An 18,729-nucleotide genomic window follows, 5' to 3' on the forward strand; every position below is an offset into this window, starting at 1 on the left:
ATGTTGAATAAACTGCTACTTAGAAAAAAAACCTTAATTCAGAGATGTTAGTACTCATAGACTGTTTTCTCCTCCTTCTCTCTCTCTCCTGGAAAGCAAGGTTGAAGATATCCCGTGGAAGGTTTGGGAAGGGACAGGATCCAAAGCACACTGCACTAAGGCTGGTGTTTCTTAGGTGGCAATGCCAGCTAAGGCAGCACCATGCTGCCCCACTGCTGTGCAAACACTGCTATTTGTGTGGCTGTACAGCAAGACAGCTGGGGCAATAGATCTGTCCAAGAAATAACTAAGGAAATAGGCAGCATGTGGGGCAGAAATGTGTGGCTGGAACCGGGACCAATGCTGCTTGAGAAATGGTACAGACGGACAATCCATATGTGGTTTCTGAGAACAACAGGAGACAGTTTTCTGCTTGCTGATAGACAAAGGCATCTTCAGGATTGTGTTCTGAGCCAGATTCTTGTTGGCTTCTCTAAGGAAAGCTATCTTGTTTTAGCTGTTATTACTGCTGATTGTCACAGCTCCCCAGAAAGCGTCATCCTGGCACAGACGATGATGCTGCTGTGGAGGCTTGTGGCTCTCAGGTCCAGACTTGGATGAGCTCTTGGGGATTACCCTTACACATCCATGAGCAAGATGACGTAACAGCTGGGTACCAAATCTCTTTGGCCAGTAGTCAAGAGAGATGACAATAGAAAGAACTACATTTAGTTCTATATTACATTTAAATTACTTTTGATCTGTGTATGACTCTTCTGGTTTTTCCAGCAGCCAAGTATGGTGAAGAGAAGGAAGTGTTTTTTGGAAGAACCCTTTTCCTGATGGAAGTACAAAGAATGGTCATTTAACTGCCAGGCTGAGCCAAAGCAGTTTTTCTGCCTATTGTTATAGAAGCTGTCCTCTGATCCTGGCAGAGTAGCAACACTGGGTATTCACCTTCATCTAGGGTTTGGTACTAGAATATCATGTAAAGTATGGGGGACATGCAAAAATGCCATGGTTGTTCAGCCATTTAAGATTCAAGAGAGAGTGTATCAGACTATTCCCTGAGCTTTGATACTCTACAAGCTCCTATTTTGTATTCAGAATTTAACACACCACTGGGTTCATGCCAGGATAGAAAGAGGCTGCACCTGGGCACAGATGAGGTTAAATACTTACTTTTCATGACTTTGCTTTTCATACTGAAAGTTTTTAACCTCAGGTTTCACCCGTACTTGTTTAGTACCAAGAAGGCAAATTAAAACAGGCTGGTCATGTGTGCAGCATGGGCATATCTGAGGACACACAGGCTTCTCTCCCAGTCACTGGATTTTACTGCGTGCACAACTCTGCATCCAGTGCAGAGAGGATCAATCCCTGTGCCAATACCACTGACCAGTGGAGTAACAGGTTTGCATAGACCCTTATGTCTGGTAAAGTCCATCTCCTGGGAATGACTATGCCCAAAGATCCCTGGGGGAATTCCTGGAACCCTTCTTAAGGAAAAAAGGTCAGGTTGTGTCCCAGGCAGCAACATCCAGTTGATTTCCAGTCCTACTGAGCATTGGGTCAGCAGGCAGGACCACAGTGCTGCCTCTCTCCCCTGCACAGCAGGGCCCTTAAACTGGAAGGCCACTGCGTGCTTGTTACAAGATGTGTAAGAGGTCTAACTCAAACATTCAGAGAAGAACCTAAATTACAAATTTTATTTAGGAAGATCAAGAACACTTTCTGCTGCCCACAAAAGCAAAAAAATATATAGAAACATTGCGCAGTCTCTAGGCAAGAGTTTGAGCCATCTAACAGCCTAGCTGTAAAAAAAGCCCTATTTTTCCCCCTCTTATTGACTACAAAATAGCCCAAGGTCACCAATAAGCAAAATGAAAGCTCAAAATACCAACTCCATGTGCAGGTTTGCAACAAAAGTTAAAATTATATCAAATCAACAATTACTCATTCTCATGGTGTTCCACCTGCCCTCATTAGGTTATAAAGAACAAATGTCAGAGATAACATTCAGGAAAAAGGTGTTCTTCTGATAAGGAAAATGGCTTTGTAGCAGTTCCTCTGGGGGGAAATAAATAGTCTTCCTTCCCTCCTTTTAAAAACAGACCAGCTGATCTGTTACCAGATTTGTACAAAGTTTCACACAACAGTGTCCTTAAACTGCTGTGTCTTGGTAAAGGAAACGTCATAAAGTCCCAAGATTATTAACTCAGTGATTTCCAGATAAGACTTGCAGTTTACATGTACAAATATCTTTTTCCTAATTGCTAGTACTGCAAACTCTTGCTTGGAGTTTGAAAGTCAAGCTGTGTTCCTTCTGTTTCATGCATCAACCCTGCACTTGGCCCTTAACTGTTCTGCTGTAAAATGTGACTCAGAAAGGAAGAGCCCCTCTAATCTGTGTGAGCTGCCTGACTTTGCAGCACGAACTGAAGACATCAAAAGGTAAATTCTTACTTCACTCAAACAGAAATGCAAAGACCAGAGGTATTCAAGAAAGAGCTGCTATTTTTTGTCTTTCAATTTTTAGCCCCATTATGTGTACCAGATACACATTTCCAAGGGTTATAGGTTCTCCATGGCATTCAGGACTTGTCCTCACACCCTGGACTGTGTTCTGTCGAACACATTCTCACCAGCTGGCCACTCTGCTTGGCTGCTACATGCCTGCCTTCAGTCCAGGCAGCAGGCCTCTTCCAGTGAGACAAGTTTCTTTCACTTCTAGAAGTGTATATGGGAATGGAGTAAAAAGAGAATGCCATTTCTCCTGCTAGCTGACAGGGAAAATTTTTATTACCTACTGTGATCTCACTACACAGGAGAACAATAGTAGCATTTTTCAGTGGCAGAAATAAAAGATACACACAGGCATGTGTTTCTGTTAATACTGAAGAAATAGCTGAATGAAATGGTGATAATGATATCTGAAAAAAAAAATTAGGAGAGCTGATCTTAAAACTCATTCTTGGTCTGTGACCTCAGTTGTAGCACTAAATCAAATATCAGAAAAAAGGGATCCCAAAGTACCTGCATTTCAGCATTTGACTTCAAGTATGAGCAACAAAAGCCCCGTGTTTCACCTACTTTGGTGGAGGTGAGCCTGGTACATACTCAAACAATTCAGAATTCAAAAACCATCATGTTTAAGACTGTTTAGACATAGCAACTCTAGTAAATGAAATGTGCCAGCGCTGTTCTCTGGCAGTGAGGCCAACTGGCAGAGACTGTCCTACCTTCACAAGACAGGAGACTACATACAAATTCCCCTCCAGCAGGGGACTGACTGTCATGCCAACTCCTGAACTGTGCCCAGGAATTTTTTGGGAGTGAGCAAAGTAGGCAGCTCTAAAAGAGTATAGACAGTGCATTCAGGTACTCAAGAACACCACTAGATGCTGTTTAATATACAAAGATGGACAAAACCTGAGGGTCCTGAAAAGTTAAATGAGCTTTAAGTCTGACAGACATGGAAGGCCTAAACACACAGAAGTACAAGTTGTGTACATGCAGAGAAGAGCAACCACTAGCACATTCACTCCTACCTGCTGTTCAATTTCAATTGTACCTTTCAATTAAAAAAAAAATGAATCCTCAGAGCAGACTGGAGAAGATAACTCCTTGTTTTTAGTCAGCCATACTCTCCAGCAGCTGAATCAGCCTGGCTCCTTTTTTACCCATGGAGTCCTGCCCTCCTGGTTGCATCATGGCCCTGCTTCAATAAGTTGCTCACAGCACCCAATATATTTTTTTAGCCTGTTCCTGGTGTGTATGCACACAAGGCTTTTGACTCCCTCAGGTTAAGCAAAATGTTGACCCATATGTCAAGACTTTGGGGCAAGGGCTCTGGAATACCGGAAAAAGCCAGGCATCTCCTGCCACCACTCATGTTTTGCTGTAAAAATAAACACAGTGAATGGCTGAAACTAGGGTGGCACAGATGTCTGTGGTGTCCCAAGCAATGAACTCCAAAAAGATAAGCCTCTAGCTGAAGGCTGCAGTGAAGCCACTATGTCAGAGTGTGGCTTTATGTCCTTTTAAGCATCCTCAGCTGTGCAATGGATATAATAGCTTTTACAACAATATTGATAAAATAAAATAAAAATGCAAACCCATGAGATACTATGATGATGGGAGTCCAGGTAGATCTAGATTTTCAGAGTCCACAGAAAATGAGAAGGCATAACAAAATTCATTATATGAAATGGCTTTACTATGCTAGAACTTTCAGGCACATTTTAAATGATGACACGGACATATGCTTTAGTAAATGTACACAGCTGAACTTTTTCCCCCTCTCCATAATTATTTCTATTTTAGAATATTGCAAGAGGCTGCAGGCGATGCATTTTCTTGTATTTTTGGATGGCTGAAGTCATCTGGTTTTCCTGATGCTATGCTATTTATTCAAGGTGTTTAAGACTGATAACCAAGCAGAGATGCACTCTCTAGACTTTCCCATTGCTGCAGTAACACACTGCCTAAAATGGCCAACAAATATAGGGGTGGTTTTTTTCAACTAAATTGAGGGAAACACAAAATTTTATATTCATATAAAAATATCTATGTGATAAGCAAAAACCCAAAAATGTCATGACAGATTAACCCCTTCGGGGTTTTGTTTAAGTTTTTGAGCACTCCCAAGTGGGAAGTTGAATTGTTCATCACCAAAAGTGTTTTCTGCATAATCACAATTCCTACGTTATTCTAGATGCATAACACCCTATTTATTAAAGTGCAGAAAGTTGAATGTCATTAAATGGATGATTCTAACAGCCCTTGCAGATAGGAATAAAGTGACTAATGACATATTGCCTTATTCCTAAGGCACAGACCATCTTTATGCTAGATGCAATGCAAAATGGTTGTTTCCACCTTTCTATACCTCATCTTCCATTATCACACATATAGATGAATAAATCACCTTTTGGACTGCATCTATAACTAACCTCAGACACTGTTTCAAGAACTGGATTCCAGCCTTACTAGTATGAAGCTGAGCAAAGATGAACTGTACTAATTGTTTGGAAAAGCATCCATTTGTATACCTAAAAGAAATGAGGGTAAGCAAAATGCAAGCAGATCACCTTTCAAAAGCTTTGTCAAAGCAAGCTTGAAGAATATTAAATGCATATACTTCTATAAGTTTTTTCCCTGTTTTGACCTGATTTTTTTATAACCTGGTATAATTCCACTGAAATCAACAAGCCTCTTGCAGCTGATATCCTTTGAAGTTCTTTCTAATCTAATTTTTGTTCAGAAAGAAACTAAGAAAAAAAAGAATAAAACTTTGAACAATGAAATCAAACACTGGAAGTTAAAAATGTAAGCTCCCTTTAGGTTTGCTTGAGAATATAAATTAGGAATGAAAGCAGTATGATACATCCATTTTGAGAAGTACTAAGCAATCACAACTTTTACTTACATGAAGGCATTATCAATGGCCAGGAACAGCCTTCGTAGCAGGTATCAAAAAAGCTGTTTTCCTCTTTAATTTCACTTAAAGGAAAAGGCAAGAAAAAAGCCTAAAATATCTTCCCAAACCACTCAGCATTTAAGAAGTATGCTTTATATTATGACCCTTTCAATGATTTCTCTGGTATCCTTTGCTCTTTAAGGAAGTGGTCCTCAGCAGAATTTGATGCAAGAAATGATGGAGGACAGTGAAAGCAGAAAAGTGAGAGCACCTCCATGGACAGGATCCTTCTCAGTTCTCCTGGGGGGCTACAGAGCTTTGGTTTATGCGGGTAGATTTTGTTTCTGCTGTTTCCCCTTGCTTCATATATTTCTAATTTCTGCTCTAGCAGTAAATGAAAAAGACAGTTCTTGAAGCCTCTGTGGTGGGTTTTTTGGTCTATAAGGAAGGCAGCCTTTTCCCTTTAAACAGGGTTTGCACTCAGAAGGACCTTGAGAAATGCTCAACTGGGCCCTGTGTCCTCAGCAGAAGTGGGCTGATAGCAAAGACTTTGGAGCAAGCCTTGGAGGTCAGACCATTACAGTGTCCATGTGTCCTTCACTGCTGGGATTAATCTGATGGTCTTCATACCTTGTATTTCTACAGGTAATTAAACATGTAACCATGACAGGAGAAGCTTTGCACCCACTGATGTCACTCTGGAGAAAGGTCACTGCTTTCCAAGATGTTGTTCCCGTTTGTATATGTGTGTGATTAAAAGCAGAAGTTTTCCTTATCATTTATTACAGCAACAGAAAGGTTACTTAGGTAGTAAAGTGGCCCATAGTAGAAATCTAAATATTAGAATAAGACTATAGGAATCAACCTATCCTTATACTAAACTAGAAAAAACTCAAAGAAACTGAGAAAGAAAGAGACCAGATTAGTCTTCAAAATACAATTAGACTCCGAGAAGGTGCCTAAAAGAAACAAAAAGTATAATGAATATGGTATTTGGTGATAATATTGAAAGACTTCAAGAATATATGTTTTGTCCTGAATAATTTGTCATTCTTACACAGTTAACTATCATAAAGAGCAAGCTGTATTTCATGTTCTGGTTTTTACTGCAATTATTTTAGTAAAATTAACTCATTTTTTAAATTACATTGTTCAAGAGCACTTAGCAATAGAATATATGATATACTGTCCTTTGTATGGCTGAAAATCTCATCTCACACACTGCTAAAGAAAATCAGTAAGGTACCCAAGATACACTAGAATACCACCATGATGTTGGGATAGTTATAAAATACAGACTTGCTGTTAAATAGACCAAAATATTTCAAATTATACCATAGCTCTAATATACCACATCAAAAGTTAATCAGTGAAAAGGCCTGGTGTAGTGTTTAGAAGATGGAAATTTACTTCCTTCCTTTGCATATCACTATTAAAAAATTATTTCCTTTTCTATTTCCTTACTTGGATTGGAAAGTCTCTAGAAAGAAACCTCTGCCATCTTGTAGACATGGGATCTACATTCCATTGTGAAATGCAGCAGTATTACTGAAAAGCTGGACTAGCAAAGTACCAGAATGAGACAAGGTCTGCTCCAGAGTACTGTAATCTCTGCTTTATCACCTTTTGTTTAGACAAAATGGTGCTGCTTGTGTTTTCTTTGAAGGTTTTGATCCAGCATGACTGAGTCCAACTCTGCTTTATAAATGAAATGCCATGAAATCTCAGCTAGGGAATACAGCTGTGGAGTTTTTTTTTTCATGTGACTCATACTCACTTTATGGAAAACCATCGTATCATGTATAGAAATGGTGCACAGGCCTTTAATTAAATCAGCTCTAAGTTTTGCCTGAATGATTAATAAAATGAGAAGATTCTCTGTCTTGCTATGAAAGCTCTATTTTTCTGTGTTCCTCTATTCTTTTCTATCCTTAAAGTCTTTCTTCAAATCAGATCCCCAAGCTGATATTTGTTCCTTTGGGCTCACCTCAGAACTATAATCTGTGGTTAATAAAGCTAATTTTTTTTGGTCACAAAATTTGAAAAAAAAGAAAAACAAAAAAGCAATAAAAATAGCCATTTGTTGTGGCTGTTCACAAAGCGTGACATTTTCATGGCTAAAACTGCCTAAAGGAATAGAGAAATTAATTTCAATAAATTGGATTTTATGTGCATAAAATACCTCCAAACAAATGAAAAACCATGAGATGACATTTGGATCAAAGGAGATATACCCATTGACTCTAATGGATGTTGAATTGGATCCTTGATTAACAAACTTCCTTATTATGAGAAATCGCGAGGCAGCAACACCAAGCAGAAAAGGTAACAAGGCACAAGGCTGGGGAAGCAACTCAGAGTAGGAGGAATATTTACCACAGCACAGCTTTCTGGCCATGCAGAACACAGCACTAGAAATGACACAGTCCTTGTGTCAAGTCTCAATGTCCTCTGGCCCCTGTGCTCACAAGCCTTATGTGGGCATCAGTACAGGTGTGGTTCAGCACTTTTTCTCATTAGTGCTGCCTGTAAATTCTCCACATTACATCCCATGGGTCTGCCTGAAGCAGGGTAAACACGAAATCATGGACTTCCATTTATGAATTTGATACACCTGTTGATATTCCCTTTAATAGCAAGAAAAGGTATGCTTAGAGATCAAAAGGAATGCACAGATCTACACATTCATGGTGGACACTAATATTCATGCATGTGTGCATACAGCAAGGAAAAATTTAACTGAAGGTTTCCAGTAGGAGAATAGTGACAATTAATTGCAAAGGTAGTGAACAGTATGGTTCACAGCATACCTACAGAAATGGGTGTTCCATTTATATAGATACATATGTGTATACAGACAGAATTTTCTTTTTCATTCAGAAGTAGTGCAAAAAAATCAACCTTTTCTCTTTATGCTTATTTTGTTTTCAATTCAAGTTTTGTAAATTATGGTAATCTGTTTTGAGCAAGTGCCTGCTCTAAAATCTATGGCTGAAAGTCAGTGGTCACTCTAATGAAATGAACATATTTAAAACAGTTATGCATGAGACACCAGCAGTATAATGTTCCAGATCCAGAAGAATAAAAGAGAAATTTACACTTCTATGGAATCCTTCTTAATCTGTAGGATTCCCTGGCTCTTTCTTGTAATCTTCTGTCAGTGTTGGCAGATTGGAGATGAGGTCCAGCTTTGTCAGGAGTCAGCTGATATGAATCCATCCTGCCTCTCTGTTCTCTGCCCAGCCCAAGTAGCACTTGGGGAGCTATTAAGGGTGGTCATAATTTAGGTGAAAAGGATTAGATTAGCTCTTTCATCAGATCAGTCACCTGACCTGACTCCAACAGTGCTTGCACCAGCACAAGGGTGCACAAGACAAATTTACTTTTCTGTGTGCCAGCATCTAACCCAGACTAATAGTCTCTAAAGTACTTAACTGCTTAGAGTCAGATTTTGGTATTTAGGCGTTCTGTTGGGAATATAAAATGGAGAGATTACAGAGAAAGATTTAAATAGACAGATTATAAAATGGAAGTATATAGACAGAATCAAGTGACAAAGTGGGTAGGTATCCTCCATAAGCACAAGGATCAGGGCATCACACAAGAACGGCAAAAGCTTTTCAGAAATTTCCCAGAAGTAGGATCAAACTCAACAGCCCAAGGAAAACCTTCTATTGAACAGTCAAATTTTAGCTTGAGCTGCATGAAAGATCTCTCCAGCAGAGATGAGTAAACAGTAATGCTGTTTTACCCATCCAAAGAGTGGCAGGGGAAGGGAAGAGGATAAGCAGCCTAACCAGTAACTATGTATAGAAAACTACTTTACAAGGTTATATGAGCTAGTTGCTTGTCATATCACAATGGACAGACAAGAAATTATCTTCATGAAGATAAAAAAACATGACTGGGTAGGCTGCAGGATTCCCTTTCCAGATGAATATCAGACCTTAGGGTGGCCATAAGTTTTCCATAATAAATATTTTAAGTTCTAAAACAACTCCTTCCAAGAACAAAGGTTTGAACCACCAGCTTTGCATTAAAGTCCATTTCTTGACCGCTTTGGAGCACTCACTCCTCCCTGCATACCAATTCATACCAAATACTGATGGATATTCAATATTAAACAACTAATTAAAATTTTTTGCTGTTTTCATTGCTTTGAACAAGAAGCTGGTTTGGGCATTTTCAGGTCTTCATACAAATTGTACCTCTGCAGGTCTCATTCCTAAACTTAATTAATAGTTATTATTATTTATGACTGTACTGCATACTAGTCCAAATTGGTCTTCTAAAAAGAGAGCCTGTGGCTGTGTTCTTGGATTTTTTTTTCATCGTTTTTCTTTTGTGAAATAACATTATTAGTTCAAATCTTGTTGCTTGTTTTTATATGACTAGTACTTTGTCTTTCTTTTTCTCCCTTTTACCCTTCTGACATTTTTAATTTTAAACTGCTCCAACCTAACTTCATTCTGATTTCTTACTCATGGATGCTTCAAGGACTCACATTGCTGATTATCATTCTTCCATTAGCCCAGACCTTAATTTTATTTCAAAGGTCATATGGTCTGTATGTCCAGGGAGCACAGTAACTGGCTTGTGCTCATACACACACATCTTTCTCTTTAACTGATACTCATGAGCCTGTTAGTGCTCTTTGTGTGAAAACTTGCCATTACCATCTCCAGAACACTGATAAAATCTGCCATTTCTGCTGAAATCCCAATTTGTATTCTGCTGTCTGTTGTCTCTTGTTCTTTGTTCCCATTGCCCACTTTTCACTGAATTCTGAAATTTCTCATATTCAGACACTAAAATCTGTTTCTAAGTCATATGGAGCAGAAGAGGACACTACTACACCAGCTCACTGTACTCTCCAGTCTGGTTTAAAACTGTCATCTGACTTTTTTTAAATGCTATTGGGCTTGCTCCATCATTTTTTGTTTCTCATATGCTGCAATTTTCCCATTTGTTTTAGCAAAATACTTAGAAATCAAGGGATGAAAAGCACACCAGTATTATTTCTAACAATATGAATATTATCTTTCCAATCCATGTCCTATCCAGTGATTGCTTCAGATTCCATTTTTGCTTTAGAAAATTCTAAGTTGATGCTTAATTCTCTACCTGCCCCATCTTCTGCAACTCTCCCATCCCTATTCTCTCTGATATTCCATGCTTATGATGACTTAACTCCTGATATACAGATTCTGTGGTGTTCTGTCTTTATTAAAAGTGAAAAGCTAACGTTTGACTGTATGAGCAAATACATTTCTTCTCAATTATTATTCTGAAAGTAACATATAACACTATCCCTAAAGCATTGGATGCATGAAAGAGAGGAACAGAAACCACTGTGATCATTACTAAAATAAATGCTAAGAAATTACATTACCAGAAAACCTTGGCAGAATCAGCTAATTATAGTTGGCACAGATAGATTATGGATAGCCAGCTACAGTAATCTGAATCCTTCTGTGAGAATCCTCTGGGTTTGCCTGTATTTTGCTGTGGAGAGCTACCCCAAGATCAATTGGTTTAGATTGAAAAAATCCATTTTTTACAGGAATTAAGATTACAAAATATTGTAGTCTGCTTTTACCATCTACAGCACATATGATTCTTTAAAATTTTGGCAGCTTTCATACAAAAGTCACCAAGAGGATTAAATGATCTAAAACCCCTCCTTTGGATGCTTGAGAGCCCTTAATAGCAGTTGTCATTCACATTTAGTAGGGTACAGCACCTGAACCCATCTTCTGTTTCCCTAGCACACCCCATTCAGTGCACAACACAAACAAATGAAGTTCCTTTGTGTAGGGCTTCACTTGTAGCTTCACTTGTATTTCCATGAAGACATGGAAATATGGCAGAAACAGGGACTGCAGAACAAGAAAGGGTAGGCTTTAGAGTAGCCCAGAGCTGCTTTAACAAACTGCCCTTGTTCCCAAGTTTCACTGTGATACTCAGTTATGGAAAAAGAATTTATACTAGTGTGTTTCCAGAAACGCCATCTACTTTTTCAAATACATAGCCAGCCTTAGACAATAGACTGCATCCAACAGCAATGGTTTTATTGTTAGTATATGGGGCAAGATGAAATCCCAAGTGTTGTGCAAAATCAAGCCCTTACTTTCTCAGAAAGGGCACTTCCCTTCAGTTGTCCCCTCAGACTGCCCCAGTGCCCATCCATGTGCCCCAAAGCCACATGCGCACACTGGAATGCAGACAATACCTGCTTAGCTGGTAGAAGCCATGCAGCCATTAGGGTTTGCAGCTGAGATGAAATCAGAGAGTTGTTTAGGTTACGAAACACTTCCAAGACCATTGAGTCCAGCCACTAACCCAGCGCTGCAAGGCCACCACTAAGCCATGTCCCTAAGTGCCACCTCCACAGGTCTCTTAAATACCTCCAGGAATTGTGACTCCACACTTCCCTGGGCAGCAGAATGATACTGGGGAAGACCCTACAAGAAAATGAGTAGCTCTGGAGCACTTGCTATTGAGTGAGGGCTGGTTAGCCCATGCACTGCCTGCACTGCCTGATGATGCCATTTGATGATGACACAACATAACTCACAAAGGGAAATGAGTTCATATTGCACATATGACTATACTTATATCATTTATTCTCCCCCAAGCACCTGACTTTGCATCCTGAACATATATGCATGTAAACTTTCTTCTTCTTCATGAAGATACACCAACAGCCATAAAATATTGGCCAGATAGCTGCCATAAACTGTTATGGATTAGGAGCAAAACAGCTCCAAAATTACTTCAGCTCTTATCTTTCCCGTGCTTGAAACCATATTTAGAAAATCAAATTTCACTGCCCATTAAAGGAAAGCATTGCATGTGTGTCTATTTTGCATGTGGAAAAGAAAATTTTGTGTACACACTGGGTATACATACAAATGGCTTTTGATTACAGTGTAAGTAGTGCCTTTAGAAAATTGTGTCCCATTAAAGAATTTACATTATCCTCCCAGCAGCAGAAATCCAAAAATGTCTAGCGAGGAACTAAATTAGTGAAAGAGAGGACTTAGAAAATATTGTCCTCTGTGTAGCAATAGTAACACCTCGTTATTGTCTTTTATGGAGAACAAACAAATTGGGTAATTTGTAGCTCAGATAAGCAAGCCCTGGTGAATGGAGCCATACAGGATGTGAGGGGCAATGGGAGTGTGCATTCCCCTGCCCGGGCTCCTCTCCTGACGCAGAGCAGGAGCGCTGTGCCACGCTGACTCTGACTCTGCAAGGGGCACGTGCAGATTTAGCTCCATCAGCATCAATAAACTGGCCACCAGAGCAGGCCACAGTGTGGGCAGGATGCAACATCCACATCTGGGGAAGAGCTCTAAGAAATCACTCCAGCCAGCCAGTGCAAGAAAGCAGAGGCAAATTTTGAAAACCAGCTGGGCAAGGCACAATTATCTTTCAAGGCTCAGGCCAGGTAGTCCTGCTTAACTGACAGTAGGGGCTGACTTTTTAATAATGTCAGAAACTTTAAGAGAATGAATAATTTTATAGATGGCAACAAGAAAGAGCTGAGTTCCAAATTTTCAATAATGCTGCTAGAATAGAGCTATTGTTTTTAGACTACATTCAAATCCATTATGCATTGAAGATACAGATAAAATAGCTCAGCAACTAAAAAATGAGAAAAAAAAAATAAGATACTGTGGGGACTAAATTATTGTAGCTTTGTGGAAACTGTTATTCTGAATGTTATCTTCACCTCCAAATTCTGTACAGGATTCCTGTTTGTTCCTGGACTCATACTGACTGAGACTAGGTCTTGGCCTTATTATCTGATAGTTCGTAATATCTACTTCTTGATGACTTGATAAGAAATTACATTTTAAAAAGCTTGATATTAGTCTAAAACCTACAAGGTTTTGCTTATTATTTCTGAGACAGCCCATTCAACTTCTAGTCAGCAGCTACAGCAAAGTACACTGACCCCATTGATGAGGTAATCAATTATGCTGGAACAAAACAAACTCGTAACTAGAAAGAAAGTAAGCCTATGGTTTTATACAGAGCCAGAGCAAACAGAGAGAAAGCCCATTTGGCAATTGACATAGGACAAAACATTTCATTTCCAGGTTCCAAGAAGATACATTTTAAATTTGTATTATATATGATTAAAAAAATCAATGTTCTTCTATGCTGGACAGCTTTACTTGCAGTGAATGAAGACAAACCAGGGCACACATCCAAAGCTGTGGCTCTACAAGCATGTGGCACTCAGGAATGGAGGTTTACATGCCAGCAACTGCAATTATCCCAACTAGCAGTGATTTAGCATTCTGTGATATCTAGAGCCCAAAAAACACAGGCTATGCCTTTATATCACAACCATCTGAAATCCAGGTTTAAATTCTGCCTTTAAAGAAACTGCAGCACAGCTTGCTGCTGTGTGCACGCTGGAGAATAAAAATGATTAATTCCGCCCATCACTGGAGTTTTTGCTTATGAGTATCACAAGCCTTTGCTGTGTGCAGCAGAAAAAAAAAAGAAAATAATTTTTTTGCTTAGTTTCTGATCCTTATTCAAAATCATGCAACAGTGCTAATTACTAAACACTTGGAAGATTGAATAAAATATCATAAAATGCCGACTTAAAAAACGGACAAAAGAGAACACCTTAAATCTGAGTACATTTACCACATTATTTTAGTACATGATTTTTAGTGCATGAGCTCAGAAAACATTTTCAAGTTAAAATTAACAGAGGAAAGTAACTGGAAAAGAAGCAAATCAAAATGGAAATACACCATGTAATACACGCTGCCATGATGAGCCAAACATCTGGAAAAAAGAACAGAATGATCAATCCCTCACCACAAGAAAAAGAGAAATGTAAAGATTGGCTTGAGAAAAAAAGATTTCCTCTTGGAATCACCACAGCAGGAGCCAGAGGAAGCTTTGCACCCAGAGACCTAATGTCGTCTGTTAAGCTAACAAAACTAGTCTGGAAGAAGAAAAAAAGTAAGACTTTATCTTTTCATCCCCTCCCACTTCACTGCTCATCTCCCTAGTGCTTATCTTGATCCCACTTTTCTTTTTCGGAGTTTTTTTTCCCTCCCTCTCCCTCTTCCTTTCTTGCTTTTTTTTTTTTTTTTGATGCTAACAGAGGGAGCAGCATGGGTACCTGATGGCAGCTGCCTCCTAACCAGAGCCTTGCCTTGTCGTTGGCATTGTCACATCGAGCAGTCACACAGAGGAACAGAAGGGGTCAGTGACAGAGGCGATGCTGCAGATCCCACCTGGCCCTCGTGGAGGCTGCTGGGGCCAGCCCAGGCGTGTGACACCACATCCCATCACACCCAGGGGAGCAAACACCCCAGTGTGGTCAATGCCTGGTGCCACTGCACAGTTTGCAAAGAAACCATTGAAATCCCCGTGAAAAGTCAGCCACTTTCTGCCCAGTTTGCAAAGAAACCACGGAAATCCCCGTGAAAAGTCAGCCACTTTCTGCCCAGTTTTCCACAAGCATGTAATGCAAAACTTGCCTTGACTGAGGAGGAATCCCCAGTGGGATTTCCTCGAGGACATGCTCTAGGATGCCCCACCACAAAACACTGACAGCATGGCTGCAGGGTTGCCAGAGCCCAAGAGCTTCTCTCTGTACCAAATCACAAACTAAAGTAACCACGAGAATACAACGTGCATTACATGGACATGTTAATCTTACATTTACACATGGAAAAATCCCAATGCAATGCATTATTCCTCTGAGGTTTTATGCCATATTCTTCTTTCATTTACAAACAACCAGACCTGCCCTGCACAACTCAGGCTGTAATTTGAACAGTAATTTTTACATTAACACCACATAAGCAACAATCAGCAATGGCTTATGCTGTTGAGAAGGTAAGTAAAACTACAGGCTATCAATAACCTGTAGGGACACAGTGAGAGAGATCACAACAGCATTTTGGTTCTGCACACTTTCCCTGGAGTTCAAAATACTCTTGGGACAGGACTCCATCTCTATCCATAGGGAAGGCATTACAAGGTTCATAGAACTGAATGAAGTACAGCTAAATTGCACACTTAGGTATAGCTCTACATTAGGCTGAAAATAGCTGCATTTTCTAGTGTTTGTGTTATCTTAAAGAAGTACATTAAATAATTACTCATAAAATTAAAAAGAATAAAACCAGATAGTCCTGGTCAAGTTAGCTTGGTGTATCATTGTGCCTCATTTTATCTACTGATGGCACATCTAGAAATAGGAAAAATCAGAATTTTAAGCTTGAAATATGAACTCTACAAATCTGTATTTCTGTGTATGTATTTTAAGCCCACACCAGGGAACATTTTCAAAAATAAAAATAAACATCTAAACTTTGAATGCACTTTAAGGGTCAAAAAGCAATGGGAACAAATGCATTATTTAATCGCAAAAACCACACTCGATTCAGGGCAAGGCTAAGGAGGAATCTCAGGCTCCCAGAGGCATGTGAAGTGAGGACTGCTTTGAGGGGCTGCTGCAAACAGAGCTGGAGCTGAACCTTCCCTCAGTCCTGCCTCTGCCCGGGAGAGGTGGCAAGGTTGAAAATCTGGAGGAGACAGGCAGCTTTTAATAAGAATTAGCTGCCATTTTCTGAGGCACAGTGAAACAGAGAGGAAAAATACTGAGAATTCCTTGCTTACAATAAAATAAAGGCATTGCTCAAAACTAAAAAGAAAGACTGTTAAAAAGAGGGGCTACTCACACGAGGCTTGGAGTGAATTATAAAATTCCTGGCTTTTTTAACAGCCCATTGTTATCAGCTACATCTCCACTGCAGTGTCTTTGTTTTTCCTCCACCCTCATTAAGGGTTAGGTCAATTTCTTACCTGATCAACACAGGCTCTGCTGTCATTATCTTGACTCAAAGCCAGTGGTACCTTTTAAAAAATGCTCACAAAAATGCAGCTATGGTATGCTTACCCTGAGGTAGTTGAGGGTGAAGTTTGTCAGACCCATTCGAGTGATGTTTTTGGACAGCTGCTCCAGCACCTGAGGGTCTTGTGCCTAAACAACAAAGGAAAAAAGAATTTTCACTTTGCTTTTCATTGGGGTGAATTTTTTTCTATGTGCTTAGTGAAATGCAGGAGGGTTCCCTGAAAAGCAGTGCCACTGCTATGGAGAAATTACACACTGATGCTAAATTTATGTAATAAGCTGGAGTTCCATATGCAAGAGAAAGTGTAAAGCATTATGATATTGGAGCAGACTGAAGACTGTTTTCCAATATGTTCCTTTGATCCCTGACCACTCATTCAAAAGATAGACCTAAGAGAGCAAGTGACCAAAGAGCTTCCTGAGGGATTGCAGAACGCTTTCAGCTTGTATTTGTTGGCCGTGAGTCCCAGGGGACTAGACAGAAAAAGGCAGAAATAAAGAACATATCACTTTCTTTTTGTGGGTAAGAAACTACAGCAGAAAGACCTCATCAAATATGTGACATTAAGCACAGTCTGGAGAACCCTTCTGATCCAAGTTATTTTCCCAGAATTAAACGGGGAAAAATGCAAGTATAGCCCCTCCCTGACCCTAGCCAGGAGCCTTACCTGTGAGACCAGCCTCCTCTTTAAAATGAGATCAGTCTCATTACTAAAATTAATACCTGCTGGTTGCTGTCTAACCTGCTTCCACTGTGAATTTAGCAGCCCCCTAAATGCATAATGTCAATCATGGCCACCCTCATTGTCCCTTAATGGGATACTGTTGAAGAGCTCAGTTGATCAGTTCCCTAAAAGAGCAGATAATCCTGGGACAGAAATGGTGGGGTGGATTTTCAAAGGTGTTTTCTTCAGGCTTGTAATAGCACTTTGAAAAAGGTCCAGTTTAAGCTATATAAAATTCCTCACTATTAATATATTTTTATCTGAGGATATCTAAGTAACTTGATGTCAAAATATAGGAAAATCTGTGTGTCTTTGTTCTTACCCTTTATAAAACCACAGTCCTGCAATTGATTTTGTATATCAGGGCTCTACTAGCAGGAGTGGGTCTATGGTGAAGAAATGAAAGTGTCAATAAAAGTATGTTCTTTGTTTCTCTACAATTTACCTTATTATATTTTGACTTTAACTTGCAGAATATTTAATACTTACTGTTTCATTGTGTGTATTTTCATTCAATAACAAAAGAAAGTTGTGAAATGTGAAACAAAAAGAAGGTCTGCATTAAAATTCTAAAGGTTTCTAAGTAAATATATGGCAATTTCTTCTGTCTATGCAAGAGTAGCATCAGTTTGCTTAATTTCAGACTTATAATTGGTACAACAATGAAAATTCACAGACTTTGGTGTAGTTCAGGTCAATAAGAAGAGATTTTGGACCCAAATCATACAGAGCACCAAGTGGGATTAAAAAGAAAATTACGTGCTAAAATAGAATGAAAACATAGCAACAGTGGCAATAATAGAGCACTGAAAAACAAGGGAGAAAGAACTTGTGAATAGATGTAGTTGCAGGCAAACCAAAATATTTATAGTTAATTGCCTTGGGTGTGAAATTTGCCAGAGTTCTTCATAAACCTAATCTCATCTCTTTGCATTAGGTCAAATGAATAAAGGATTACTTACATGCATGGCTAGAATGCTGCGTGGGACTAATTCTCTGTATTGTCTAATAGTAAAGTGCCATGTTTTTATTCTCATAAGGTCATCAAAAGTAAACTCCAAGATAAGACGTCCTTCTGTGCATACCTAGAATACATAAAATGCATGAAATAAATTCCCAGGAATTTTGTTTTCATTGGTATTGTATCATCGATTAAACAACATTCAAAAATATCAGAGCAGTATTCTATTGTTCATCTCTGCTAGATTAATTGTTTTTCATCCTCTTGGGGAGAGAAAAAACGAATGTGGGAAAATTACTTCATAGGCCTTACTTCAGAGACAGTAACTTATAATGCTATAGATTTTATAGCATTTTACAAACATAGAATATTGTGTGCTAAATCTTATTTATTGCATCAATTCTCTTTTCCTCATGGTTTGCTACTGCTAAATAATGACTGAACCTCGCAATGGAGGTGACTGTGGTGCAACTGAGTGCACTTGATGGCAAGTTGCTGAACCAGTCATTCCCAACCTGTTTTAGACTTACTACAGCTTGGCACATAAACCTTTCTCTCACATCCAGTTGGAGTAGGCAGTGCCCTGAATGCCTGTGGCCAAACCTGGGTTTTTTCATCATTTTTCATAATTTTTAAAATAATTTTTATTATTTTCCAAGCATTTTCTTCTGTTTGGTTTGCTTTTTATGGTGAGGTTTTTTGTTGTTGTCGTTTTTTTGGGGTTTTTTTGTTGTTTTGTTTT

The 18,729-nt window shown here is 39.2% G+C and overlaps 1 protein-coding gene across 15 annotated transcripts in view; it reads right to left on the reverse strand.

The window, feature by feature from the left end:
- Positions 1–18,729, reverse strand: part of LDB2 (LIM domain binding 2) — a 367,729-nt gene that overhangs the window by 29,765 nt on the left and 319,235 nt on the right. For all 15 annotated transcript variants that reach the window (XM_074541795.1, XM_074541794.1, XM_026792138.2 and 12 more), the window contains 2 exons: positions 17,989–18,111; positions 16,347–16,430 (listed from right to left, as the gene is read on the reverse strand). In XM_074541795.1, coding sequence (XP_074397896.1) covers positions 16,347–16,430; positions 17,989–18,111 — 207 coding nt within the window. The remainder of the gene's footprint in view (positions 1–16,346; positions 16,431–17,988; positions 18,112–18,729) is intronic.

Source organism: Zonotrichia albicollis, chromosome 5 (genome assembly GCF_047830755.1).
Source record: "Zonotrichia albicollis isolate bZonAlb1 chromosome 5, bZonAlb1.hap1, whole genome shotgun sequence".
Taxonomy (NCBI): Eukaryota; Metazoa; Chordata; class Aves; order Passeriformes; family Passerellidae; genus Zonotrichia; species Zonotrichia albicollis.